The sequence below is a fragment of the Lolium rigidum genome, chromosome 5 (genome assembly GCF_022539505.1).
Source record: "Lolium rigidum isolate FL_2022 chromosome 5, APGP_CSIRO_Lrig_0.1, whole genome shotgun sequence".
NCBI lineage: Eukaryota > Viridiplantae > Streptophyta > Magnoliopsida > Poales > Poaceae > Lolium > Lolium rigidum.
This window is the reverse complement of record NC_061512.1, coordinates 258,307,008-258,320,946: the sequence shown is the minus strand read 5'-3', so window position 1 is coordinate 258,320,946 and position 13,939 is coordinate 258,307,008. Positions and strand designations below refer to the sequence as shown.

At 45.4% G+C, this 13,939-nt stretch overlaps 1 protein-coding gene and 1 pseudogene across 1 annotated transcript; one reads left to right on the top strand and one right to left on the bottom strand.

Annotated features, from left to right (window-relative positions):
* The first annotated feature begins 1,439 nt into the window (after positions 1-1,439).
* Positions 1,440-4,211, top strand: LOC124657515 (annotated as a pseudogene).
* A 1,776-nt stretch (positions 4,212-5,987) lies between these two features.
* Positions 5,988-12,781, bottom strand: LOC124657514 (ankyrin repeat-containing protein At2g01680-like). The gene is made up of 5 exons (XM_047196054.1): positions 12,423-12,781; positions 11,409-11,987; positions 6,946-7,556; positions 6,349-6,855; positions 5,988-6,074 (listed from the first exon to the last, which is right to left on the bottom strand). The coding sequence occupies exons 1-5, from the start codon at positions 12,718-12,720 to the stop codon at positions 5,988-5,990; spliced, it is 2,082 nt and encodes a 693-aa protein (XP_047052010.1). The 5' UTR covers positions 12,721-12,781.
* Between the last annotated feature and the right edge of the window lie 1,158 nt (positions 12,782-13,939).

Sequence of the window (13,939 nt, the reverse complement as noted above, 5' to 3'; positions counted from 1 at the left end):
AGCGCCCTGGGCCCAGGCCTTTGGTCGCGGTTCGCCTCCCGAACCGCGACTAAAGGTCCCATTAGTCACGGTTCGAAATATTTGGGGACTAATGGGGCTGGATGGAAGGCCCTTTTTCCACCAGTGTATGCTGTTTTGTACAGACTATCTCACCGTACTAAACGCGAAGTGGATTTTGTAGACAATCAGCAATGCCAATGAGCAGACACATACATACGATACGAGGCGGCAGGAAAAATTGAGCAATTCCTTTCAGTCGTTTGGGTTAAGCTAGTTCCGCATCTAGTAGCTTTGCTTGCAGTTTGCATAGTTCCAAGAATCGACCAGGGCGTCAAGGTAGCTTTGCACGTCGTGCGAGAGAATTCGATCAGCCTTAGGTAAAGCAAAAAAAAAAAAGCCAAGCCAGGCCCAATACAATACGATGTGTGTGATCCGGAAGAATGTCCATCTGGCCATCGTCATCGTTAAGCCAGAAACAATTACCGAGTTAATGTCGCATACAGGGACCAGCGGCAAGCATCGTATAACGGAGAGTTTTTACTGAGAAAAGATACGCTTGGCAAAAAAAGCCCACACTCGGTAAAAATGTCGATTCAGGGTCGGTAGAGGCATAGAGATCGATTGTGCACTAATTAGTAGACACTTATGGGGCAGTAATTGCTGGCTGAAGAAAATCCGTCAATGGATTTTGATGGTTTTGGTTAAGCTAGTTTTGCATCTAGTATTAGCTGCTTGGAGGTCCAAGGATCGACCAGGGCACGTGGTGCGTTCGACAGGAGACAATTCGATCAGCTTTAGATAAAACAAAAGCCTAGCATCAGCCAACAGCACGTCATCGCATCATTAAGCCAGAAAAAAGTAAGACTTGGAGTAATTAAAAAACAGAACCAGTCTCCAACTAGCTACTCCCTCCTTCTCAGTTTACTAGTCCTCCCCGTATCCCTAGGTCACCAATTTGACCTACTCCCTCTCTCACAGTTTATAAGGCGTGCACGTACATCTAGGTCGCAAATTTGATCAAGTTAGCATTAGTTATATATTATAAAAATTATATCATTAGAAAGTTTAGATATTCTATTTTCTAATGATATAATTTTTGCATTATATAATTTAAATTATATAGATCAAATTGGTGACCTAGGGATACGGGGAGGACTAGTAAACTGAGAAGGAGGGAGTATATAATTTAAATTATATAATGCAAAAAATTATATCATTAGAAAATAGAATATCTAAACTTTCTAATGATATAATTTTTATAATATATAACTAATGCTAACTTGATCAAATTTGCGACCTAGATGTACGTGCACGCCTTATAAACTGTGAGAGAGGGAGTACTATAAATATCAGAGTGCTGCACCGAGATCGGACCAGAAAAACACAACCAACCTCGTACACTGCATTTGGCTAGCTATCAAACCACAAAGTTCTTGGAGATGGCGGGCATCAACGGAGAAGAAGCTGCTGCTCACAGCATCAATCCCCTGCTGCTGGCAGCGGCGCGCAAGGGCATCTGGGAGGCGCTGGACTTCCTTTTCCAGCGGGAGGACGCGCAAGAGCCACCAATGATGATTCCAACTGAGGAATTTCGTGCGGTGCTAGATATAGCCTACAGAAGAATTGGGGTCTCAGCTCCTCCTGATGCTGAACTGAGCGTCGACCACCAGCCTGCTCCGCTTGCAGCAGGAGCAGGAGCACTCCTCCAGGGCGTAACTCCTGATGGGGGCACTGCACTGCATGTCGTTGCCAGCAATGGGAATGATCAGGATTTCTTCAAGTGTGCCCGCATGATCTGCCGCAGGGACAGGAACCTCCTGTTTGCGAAGAATCACAATGGTGACATACCCCTTCATTGTGCTCGCCGAGCTGAGAACCACCAAATGGTATCTTATCTCATTGATCTAGCTGGGCGTGAAGCTGCTCCCCGCGACATCAATCCGCTGCTGCTGCTATCGGCGCGTGCGGGCTCATGGAAGGCGCTGAAACTCCTTTTCGACCGGGAAGATGCACAAGATCCACCAATGATGATTCCTACTGAAGAATTTCTGGCATTGCTAGCGATAGCCACCGAGGAACCAGCTACTGCTCCTGATCTAGAACAGGGCATACCCCGGCCTGTTTTCCTTGCAGCACAACTCCTCAAGGGCGTCACTCCTGATGGGGATAGTGTGCTACATGCGGTCGCTGGAAGTGGGGATGGAGAGAATTTCCTCAAGTATGCCGCCATGATCTGCGGCAGGGACAGGGACCTACTGTTTTCCAAGAATCACAATGGTGACACACCTTTGCATTGTGCTGCTCGAGCTGGGAACTCCAAAATGGTTTCTCTTCTTATTGCTCTAGCTGGGCCTGGAGCTGGAGGCGAGCATCCCGACGAGAAGCTCAAGATCTTGAGAATGCAAAATAAGCGTCACGAGACAGCCTTGCACGAGGCTATCCGAATCGAAAACGGTAGAAACCTAGGTCCTAAGGATAGAGAAGCTTTGTTTCAAGCTGACCACGCAACAGCAGAAAAGATTACAGATTTTGTACGTCAACAGAAAGGGATGACGATAGTGAAGCAGCTAATGGGTGCTGATCCCCGATTAGCAAACTATCCCGCAAACGGCATTTCACCGTTGTGCCTAGCCATCTTGCTGGAGAAGGGCTCCATTGCACTGATTCTATATCATCAGTGGTGGCAATCTCTCCTACTCCGGACCAGATGGACAAAATGCCTTGCATGTTGCTCTTCATCGAGACAAAGACACAGGTATAACCACTAAATGCATCTGTTTCATCGAGACAATGAAGGAGTTGGTACACCATGTGGTCTGTATGATACAAGGATTAAGTCCTTGTTCCAGACATATATCTGCCAATTTAGGTGCCACCACATTTTTCACCAAATCGTGACAATGATGCTAATGTAGCCCACTATCGCTATAGTTGCGTCCCAGACCTATATCTACCAGTATACCTAAAAACACCTTTTCCACCATCATCTTTGAATCTAGCTTTTCGTGCAAGGACTATGATCTTCCATATGGAGAAGACATGCACTATTTTTGCTGCAATTTACCAAGATCCGGGTTTAAATAAGAAGTAACATGAATGTAGAGCATATAGAGGTGTTCAAATAGTTTAACTTGACAATGAATGAAGCTAACCAAGGCCAAATAAGCATCGTGCCTTGAATCTCCTTAACATTTTGCGGCCAAAAAGATTGACACAAGCATTTCCACTCTCTCTTGGAAATCCTATGACACAAGCATTTCCACTCTCTCTTGGAAATCCTATTTCTCCAAGAATGGTGTTTTCATTCTACAAAAAATTGAAATGAGTTAGCAAAACAAAATTAAGAGAAGTATCTAACTTACTAAAGTAGTATTGAACAATTGGATAACATGAGGAGTAAAAGAATAAGATAAATATAAGTATAACTAATTAAATAATATGTACCTATTAAATTAATTAAATTGTGAACCCTAGTTAAGCATAGATGATCAAAACAAAATTTAACTTTTAAACATAGTAGAAAATTATCGTAAGATATTGCATTGCCAAGAAAATAGATATATACATAAATCGCCATGGTTTATTTACCATATATATATGGTCATCACTCAAATATAGCAGCAACAACGGATGAACAACATGGTTAAATAAGAAAAAAATTATGAATATAAATATATAGTGCGTAGGAACAAAATTACCATAGATATATGATCATTGGTCAAATATAGCACAAAAGGATCATTAACATGGTAAAGTAAACAAATGACCTAAAAATATTAAACGTGTTGGAATGACCTTATAATCATAAGATTGCTGATGACTGGAGCACCTACGGGGAATAGTGAAAGATAAACATGAACATAGACATCATTACACAGTAAATAAACGTAAGAAATGTCTAGTTTCAGAATAAAGAAACGTGGAATTGATGTACTACTATTTTTTTGGTTGAGTCTACAAATGTGTCATTGTTTATTCACCGTTCAAAACAGACCGTGACATATGATCTCAACAAAAATCAGCAGTACACATGTACATGGTCATCAACATAATAGCACAAGCAAACATGATTTGTACCAGAACTAAAACATGGAATTAAGGTTATACAAGCTAGCCAGATCATTGCCGAATTAGATCTAGAAACTTTACAAAGTGTAGTTATAGGTTTTTAGTGCTGACTTTATTGTTTGATAGGGAATGAACAACAATGATTAACTGATACAGCAGTGTAGTGTAGATGGGTACTACAACTCACGGCTTGTACCTGCTCTCTATAAAAGTTGTGGATTTAAGTCCATAAATGTGGCATTGGTTAAACATCAGACAAAATAGATCGTGCCAAATGAAGTCAGCAATAAAATCCACAGTACATGAAGTTATGTGACGACAAGTTTATGAACTCTTTGTTTCGCCGGCAAGGCACTTTTGTAAGACTTTGGTTATGTGGCCATAGGTTTGTGATTTGAGAAGATTAATGGATGTGGTACTTTGAAATCGCTCAATTTATGCTCCAGATACAATGATTATGAGAGTCGTGGTTGGATGCATAAGGGGAATTTCAGACAGCTAGTTTAGGATCATGACATGCTGCATATGAGATTTATCTATTTCTTATTCTGTTGATTTATATTGCCACTATGTGTGATATGTGCGATGTAAGTTTTTAAGAGAGATGATATGCCTATGACAGAAAAAGTCCGGTTCACGTACCAAACAACGCAACCATACATGCTTGTTTAAAAAAAACATGCATGCGGGACAGAAAAGTATAGCGCATCAACCGTCCGACAGAGCCGGGACCAAAAATGTTGCACATAGAGAAGTTTGGAACATTGTACATTTAAAACTATGTAATAAATATGGATATGTGCATAATTTTGATGCAAAAGCCGATGCTCCCCTTTTCCAAGACAAATCCCACCTCCATCGACTAATGGAGAGGTGTACTTGATAAGTAGGGAACAAGAAAAGACACGAGCCGTCTCTGTTGCTTTGCTTTGTTTATCGACTAATCTAGTATTCGTATTTCTTCCTAAGAGCATGTTGGTCGCTTTTAGCTATAGTAGTCATCGAATAAAGGAGTGCCTCATTTTGCTGGACAGGCTTCATGGAACCCTTTTTCAAATAAATTTGAAAAAAAAACTTTTTGAAATCAACAATTTGAAGTTTCGAATAAATCTATAAAAAAATTAGACATATATGATTATGACTTATACATGTGTGTAAGAATATTACGTATTCTGGACTATGTAAAAAAAAGTAATAAAATTTCAGATCTAAGGAACTGAATAGTACAAAATTTGAAATCCTTCAGATTTTTCAGTATTTGTTATGTTTGTATAGGCCGGAATACAAACTATTCGTGTTGAGATTTTGCGGGACTATAGAATATGACATTGTGAACATCTAGGATTTTCTTTCGGAATTCTCCATGGTGCCCGCCCTCTAAAGACACTTTTAATCTAATAAAGATCCTATTATTTAGAAAGATTTTAAGTTTTAGTAGTTTACCGTCATCACTGGAGCATCACTATTTTTAAGATATAGATATATATATATATATATATATATATATATATATATATATATATATAAAGAGAGGGAGAGAGAGTGTGTGTTTTTTTTTTATACATAAGAAAGCTAATAGTTTTATATTCTAGTGTCAATTCTTGCGGACGTCGGTCTTTCTTTGTGTTAATTTGATATAAGGAATATAAGAAAGAAAGTCGTATCACACTACTATTTTTTTCCCTCCAAAAGGCGAGAGTCATCATGAAAATCTAGGGACGTCTGAACCCAATTCAAAAAAAAATACTTTTGAATATCGTATTTCTAGGTGATAATAAGAATGTTACAAGACCAGCACAAGTGCAGAGCACATGGAGGTGTGGATAGGAAAATATTATTAGACTGATGTCTTACAAATTCAGTTACTCTTACAAAAATAGAGAAATAAAGTTACAATGCAGCAGAACACACATCAAATACTAGGATACAATTGGATCACACCTGAAAATAAATAACGCCGCTGGATCCTTGCCAACACGGTCAAAGCCAACATCACAAGAGTATACCTATGATGTATGCAAGTATAACATACAAACATAGGAGTATGAAAAATATCAAATGTTTTTAATGTTCCCGATGCCATTTGATCCTTGCCAACGCTGCCCAACCAAAGGTAACTATGTATGGCCAAAGCAGATATACAATGAAGTCCGCGCTCAAACCTAGCAAGCATGGAATTCCTCGTTTTGACCCGTTCCTTGTAAATACTGATCTTGCAATAGTAACCATTGCCCCGAAATTCTCCATATATATATAAAGCGGTGCCGGATTAATAAGAACACAAACCACAATAGCGGTATTTGGAGCAATCGGAGCTAACACCATATACACAGCAAGTGCAAAAGCAATGGCCAAGCATGTGACTGCACTCAACATGAGTGGCGAGGACATGACAATGTATTTTGTGCGGGTGCTCAAGTTAACGACGGGATGACCAGCAAACATATAGCCAACGGTTGCTAGCGTGGAGCAGATGAAAGCTAATGTGGTGGCCATAATGAATGCGTCAAATATATACCTCCCAGCAAGTATTGGCGTGCCTCCATTTGTATGATCATCGGCTCTGTAACCTCCAGGAATGGCAAAAGCTGCAGTGAACGCCATAGTTGCTATAAGTACTGAGGGAACGATATAATTCTGTGCTGTATCTTTCAGCTTCTCTGATTCTTTGTGCTTGTCCTCGGACATTGGACGGCGACTGTACTTCTCCTCATTCTTATCCCAGCGACGGGAACCCTGGCTCGCCCCAAAATCTTTCAATACATGGTTTATTCTAGTCTCTGGGTTCTGAAAGAAGGAATATGTGTGAGTACTTGCCACAAAAGATTTATTTTATTAAAGTGGTGAACTAGAAAAATAAATCAGATAGTGAATTACCCAACCAAAACCCAATCCACGGGGAAGTATACTTCTCGATAGATCATGAGGAGTTTCCCCTTGGTTATTTGTTAGATTCAAATTCACATCCCGGTTCCCGAACAGAGCACAGAACATCTTAAGGCTCACAGACTGGATAGCTAAGTGCAGTGCAGTGTTCCCATCATTGTCTTGTATATTCAGAATCCAAGCTAAAGATTGGTTTCCACATGCAAATGAGACTATCTCCGGTCTTGCTTTCTCAACAGCGACATGAAGGAACGTTTTTCCTTTAGCGTCTCGCAGTCCGGCATTATCCGGATGCTTCTGAAGGAGAAAACGAATGTCATTGCTGGCACCTACAGAGGCAGCCACATGTATGGGAAAAAATCCGTTCTTGTCAGCCTGATATAATGCTGCAGGGTTCGCTTTTAATACTTTCTCAAGTGTCGGTGAAGACGTCCGGGGAAAAAATTGAACTTTACACCTAGGGGGTCTTCGGAAGTATTCAGCACGCAGAAAAAGGCCAGTCCAACAGTTCATCGTTAGAGCAAAGTGAAGCGGCGTACTTCCATCTTTGTCCACTTGGGTAGTAAGATTCTTGTTCCAATCCAATAGGAGCTCTTTCATCACTGTGAAGAATATGCTTTTTGTGTTAGTGAATCAGAAAAGCTTGTAGTGCGATATGGATTCTACCATGCAAAATAGCAATTACTCCCTCCATCTCATGAAATATACTGTATTGTCTTAATACATCTTAATTTAGAAAAAAAATTGACATGTTTCATGGGAGTGTTTATACGTACCAATAAAAGCATAAAAGCATTAAGGTTTCTCACCCCTACATGACGGATTTACCCTCCCACCAATTTATCGAATTTTTCATCCAACATAAAACTATCCTTAAAGCTGGAGGAAATTACCCAACAATGCCCACCATAACTCAGAAAACGAATTAAAAAACAGCTCAACCTCACGATCCGACCCAACTAGCATCGAAAGAGACACATCCCCGCGCTCGCCTCCTCCTTTCCCCGCCGCAAAGCTCCCCAGCCTACACTGGCAAAAACGAGGCACATCCCCGCGCTCGCCTCCTCCATCTTCAGGTGCCCGCTAGGCTAGCCGAGGGTGTCCATAGTGAGGTGTTGGCGGAAGAAGTAGAACTCGGCCGCCGTCCTGAGCGCTTCACATCCGGCGGGTATGCGGACCCGAGCAGTGACATCTATTGGGCAGCACGCAAGGAACCGACCGATGGTGGAGAGAAGGGCTGTGCGCTGGAGTCGAAGTTAGACCCTGGTAATCTCCATGATACTTTTTGTCAAACTTCGAAGTTTTATTCTCGTTGTAGCCCACGGACAAACGTCATAGTCCATGACAACTTTTAATATGGTGCACTTACCTATGTAGAGGAAAGAGGAGAACACGGTTCTTGCCGTTTTTTGATCAATCGCGAATCCAGCTCTTTATGAGTAGTAAGGGTGTGTTTGTTAGGTCGGGTGAGCCCAGATTTTCCCTACCCAACCGGATTTTGGGTGTTTGTTAGGTCGGGTGAGGCCTCTGGGCTATGCCCACCTCATGCAAATAGGGGCTGTGAGCCAGGCCGAGTTGGGAATAGAAAATCGGGCTTCACATCCGGGCTCGGCCGACCTCATCCCAAAAAATATCTCCGCTCGCCCCCGAAGGAATCCCCACCCATCCCGCAAGCGGCCTCGACCAGGAAACCCCTCGCCCCATCGCCCCCCACTCCCTCGCACGCAACTTCTCTTCTCCGCTCCTCCGCATCGCCCATCCATCGGCGGTCTTCCCAACTTTGAATCTGCTGGTCAAGGCGTTGGGACAACTACTTCTTCACCACCTTCTAGCTCAAATAAGAAGAGGAAGAGGACCTCTGTTTTGTGTGAGGAAGATAAAATTCAGGTAAACAACATGTCTGATGCATTGCGTGATGTGGTTGTGGCTATCAATAACACATGCCATACTGAAGCACATCCAGATCTGTATCATGCTGTTATGAACCTTATCGGTTATGATATGGATCAAAAGTTGGCTGTTCAAGACTATTTGACGGAGCATAAGGGTCAAGGTCTTAATTTTGTCAAGATGGAAGCTGAAGTTCGTCAAGCTGCGTTCAAGCGTATCATAGCCAAAAATCCCGATCTTGTTTGACTTGATGTTCATGCGACTAGAAAAACTATCTATTCTGTAATGGTAATTAGAACTTATGGATGTCTATTTTATGTAATATGGATCAGTAGGTAGCATGTATGCATGCAGACTTTGTGATATGAAGTTATTTTGGAACATGGACGTATTTCAAATCTTGCAATGTGTGTTTAAATACTATTTATGATGCTGCTGTTAAAATATTCTACGTAAATGTTTCATAAATCTGTTGTATTTGCTGAAATTGTCATGGCGTTTGTCAAGATGGAGAAGGGGACACAAGTTATACGGACACAGTTACCAAACAAACAAATCTCAGCTCAGCCTAGCTACATAGCCACACTCTACCAAACAACATCTCACCTCAGCTTGGTTGAACAGACACAGGCTACCAAACACACTATCAACATCTCTGCTCAGCTAAGCTAAGGTCAGCTTGTATGAGGAGAGATATGCCTGGCAAGGTGAGTCAGTCTACCAAACACACCCTAAGTGTAACACAAGATTGGAAGGGAAGGGTGAGTACTTGCCCGTCAACTAGGTGACTACTTGCTCATCGTACGCGATAAACTAATCAACTGCAATAGTCATTTACATGTCTAACCTATATATGCTAACAAATTTAAAAAACCGCTCATCTCTGCACCGTGCGGGTGGTGGTGGCGGTGTCCACTGAGTTCTCCGGCCTACTGTAGGGAGCCGGCGGGTGACCGCTTGGGGGGCATCGTTCAGCCTAATAAAGGCGGAGCTCCTAGGGTTCCTCTCGCGCCAAGATGGAGATCTTTTTGATGCTTGTCCTCCTTGATCTGGATGGAGAGCCGACTTCATGCCTGGAGAATGCCAGATCAGATGGGAGAAGATCGTGCGCACCATTGTTTTTTTTGTCAACCGTTTGGTTTCAGGAGGGAGTAGCACGAAGCTCTGCTATTTGTTGCCATCATGGGACATGTCTTTTTCGATTCATGGTTAAGTCAAAGATGGAGAATTGCATGAAAGCCGAGATATGAGGACTAGTTATGGTGGTTCGAGCCTTTGTGATGATGAGGAACTTGCTTGGTGATTCGAGCTTCATAGCAGCGGCTTACAAGTAGGGGAGACAACACATGAGAAGTTTAAAGTCTTACATTTCAAGGTGAAAATCCAAGATTTGGCTTAATTGGTTGCGCTTAGCAATAGCCTTGTTCAAGACATTGTTTTGAGAGCGTAGACTTTCTCTAGGGTGAAAACCTGAAATCTATGCTAGAGCGACAACAACGCTTCTGCACGGTTTTCTTCTTGAAGACATCACTTTTGGAGAACTTAAACTTCAGATGTTGTTTGTGCTACTGCTACAAGGATTATAACACTATAGCGGGACTTCTTTTTTTTAGCTTGTTCTTCTTCTTATGACCATGTGCATCCATGCTGCTATTAGGCTATTGCGTTATTGCATAGGATAGGCATGATTGATATCTTTGCGATTTTAATATATTTCTCTTATCAAAAAAGGTGTTAACTAGACTACATTTAGTCGCGGTGATGGGTTACTACTAGATTACAATACAATAGCCGAGAATGCGACAGCGGAAAGAAAGACAAAAGAAGCTAGAACTACAAGTACACCTAACATGAACATGATTAATGAGATGTCCAAGGCTTGACCTCCACGCTTTCGTCCACCAAGTTGAAGGGAATACCATCATGGAGACTCCACCGGAAAATGAAATCACACGTGCATCACCACCGGAACAAAGTGACCACGAGCATGACCTAGATCCAAAACACCTACATAATACCGAGCTCCAAAGCGACACCACCAAGAGAGGAAAACAGCGCAGTAACCTTGCTATCGCCCGATCAACCAAGGTATGGCTATTCTCATGGAGACACATGCATGAACACAAGGGAGGGGAGGGGAATCCACATCAACGCCTCGAGGATGGTGAACGACGCCCAAGGCTAGAGTTGTTGTCAGCAGTTGCACCGCCGAGGAAAACGTCTGCTTGGAATGACCGGCCACACGAGCTCCCGCAGCCACATCGACCCCGCCGCCACCAAGCACGCACACACAACCCACCCACACCAACGCAACCAGAGGATCCTGCCACAGCCGTCCCGTGCACGGGCTTTGCCTAACAGGTTCCTCCGGTGATGGCGGGGGAAGGAGGACGGAGGGTGGAAGTACCAGGCGCTAGGGTTGGCTCGGCCCTAGTTGCGTGCGACATGGGCGTTTTTTCAAACCATATGACGGTTTTTGTACAAACATATATAGTTGGTGAAAAACAATGTACAAACAGTGCGTATGTACGAATCCTAAAAACAGATGCATTTAGTGGTTATACCTGTGTCTTTGTCTCGATGAAGAGCAACATGCAAGGCATTTTGTCCATCTGATCCGCAGTAGGAGAGATTGCCACCACTCTCATGATATAGAGTCAGTGCAATGGAACCCTTCTCTAGCAAGATGGCTAGGCACAACGGTGAAATGCCATTTGCGGGATAGTTGGCTAATCGGGGATCAACACCCATTAGCTGCTTCACTATAGTCATCCCTTTTTGTTGACGTACAAAACATGTAATCTTTTCTGCTGTTGCGTGGTCAGCTTGAAACAAAGCTTCTCTGTCCTTGGGACCCAGGATTCTACCGTCTTCGATTCGGATAGCCTCGTGTAAGGCTGTCTCGTGCCGCTTATTTTCCATTCTCAAGAGCTTGAGCTTCCCGTCGGGATGCTCGCCTCCAGCTCCAGGCCCAGCTAGAGCAATAAGACGAGATACCATTTTGGAGTTTCCAGCTCGAGCAGCACAATGCAAGGGTGTGTCACCATTGTGATTCTTGGAAAACAGGAGGTCCATGTCCCTATCGCAGATCATGGCGGCACACCTCAGGAAATTCTCTCCATCCCCACTTCCAGCGACCGCATGTAGCACACTATCCCCACCCGGAGTGACGCCCTTAAGGAGTTGTCCTGCTGCAAGGAAAGCAGGCCGGGGGACGCCATGTTCTAGATCAGGAGCAGTAGCTGGTTCCTCGGCTATCGCTAGCGCCGTAAGAAATTCTTTAGTAGCAATCATTGGTGGATCTTGTGCGTCTTCCCCGTCAAAAAGGAGTTTCAGCGCCTTCCATGAGCCCGTGCGCGCCGAGAACAGCAGCAGGGGGTTGATGTCGTGAGGAGCAGCTTCAGGTCCAGCTAGATCAATGAGATAAGACACCATTTGGGAGTTCTCTGCTCGGCGAGCACAATGCAAGGGTGTGTCACCATTGTGATTCTTGGCGAACAGGAGGCTCCTGTCCCTGCGGCAGATCATGCGGGCACACTTGAAGAAATCCTGATCATTCCCATTGCTGGCGACTACATGTAGTGCAGTGTCTCCATTAGGAGTTACGCCCTGGAGGAGTGCTCCTGCTGCAAGCGGAGCAGGTTGGTGGTTGACGCCCAGTTCAGCATCAGAAGGAGATGGCGCCCCAATTCTTCGGTAGGCTATATCTAGCACCGCACGGAATTCCTCAGTTGGAACCACCATTGGTGGTTCTTGCGCGTCCTCCCGCTGGAAAAGGAAGTCCAGCGCCTCCCACATGCCCTTGCGCACCGCTACCAGCAGCAGGGGATTGATGATGCGAGCAGCAGCTTCTTGTTCACTACTGATGCCCGCCATCTCCAAATTAAGAACTATGTGGTTTGATAGTTGGATGCAGCGTGTGAGGTTGGTTGTGCTCTCTATTCCTATCTCGGCCGGGGCAGTCCTAGAGCATGCGCGAAGTCTCCTCTCTTATCCGTTTAACCAAGTGGTGTTTGCTCTCTCACAGGTCTTAATCGTAAATGTTTCTGGCTACTGACTTGGTGGAGGTTATTCCACATTGGCACGCTGCTATCCTCCAAATTGATAGCCACGATATGTGGCCACACGAACCTCGTCACAGGAATACAGGATGACGAGCGGAAAAGGCGACGCCTGGGTGAAGGGTGGTGCTCGCTGGCCTAGCCGTGACGTAGGGGGTGCTTGACTGAGGCCGGGCGCCGGATTGGATGGTGGAGCTTCCCTAGTCTATCCGGGGCCGTTCCTGGGCAGACGTCGCTGGCGAGGTTGATGCCGAGGAGGCGCGCGCGGTGCTCACCTCTGCCTCTGGGGCTGTCGACCTTTGCGGACTTCCTGGCAATGGCTCGCCATGTTGGGCAGAATAGGTTGCTGATGTCTTCTCGCCGGAGAGATGACTGCGGCCGTGGGCCGTGGCGCGTCGGTGAGGTCGTTCCCTTCGTCACGTGGAGGTGCCGGGCAGCCCCACGGTCGTCGGTGTGGGGGGGGGTCCGCGTGGAGGGCCGACGGAGGCCACCCACCTCCCCAACAGCACCAGAGCCCGATCTTCCCCCACCGGCCGCTACCGCTGCCGATGCCGGCGGTGGCGGCCACGCCTTGCTGTCGAATGGCGGCGGGCAGGGATGGCGCGGCCCGTCGAGCTGCCTCGCGTGGGGGATCGACATCGGGCGGCGCGAGGTGGAGTCGAGGCGGCGTCGCGGCGGCGCTTGCCGGTGGGCGGCGCGTGGCGGCGCGCGCGAGGAGGCGTGGAGGAGACGGTGATGGGCGGCGCGGTGGTGGGCCGGCGGCGGCGGACGGTGGCGCTCGCGTGCAGTCCTGCCCTCGGTACCACTCGCGTGCTCGATGCGGGGACGACTCGGATCCCGGATCCGGGCCGGCACGGGTCGACCCGTTCCATCTATTAGCCGGAAGCCGACCGGCGGTGAGGGGAGCTGCTGGCACTGGCAAAATAATGGTGGTTGTCCTAGGGTTCCAAATCACGCCAAGATGTAGATCTGCCTGTTGCGAGTTCCCGTTGATCTGACTGGAGTGTCGTGTTCCGGAAGGCGCCATCGGCGAA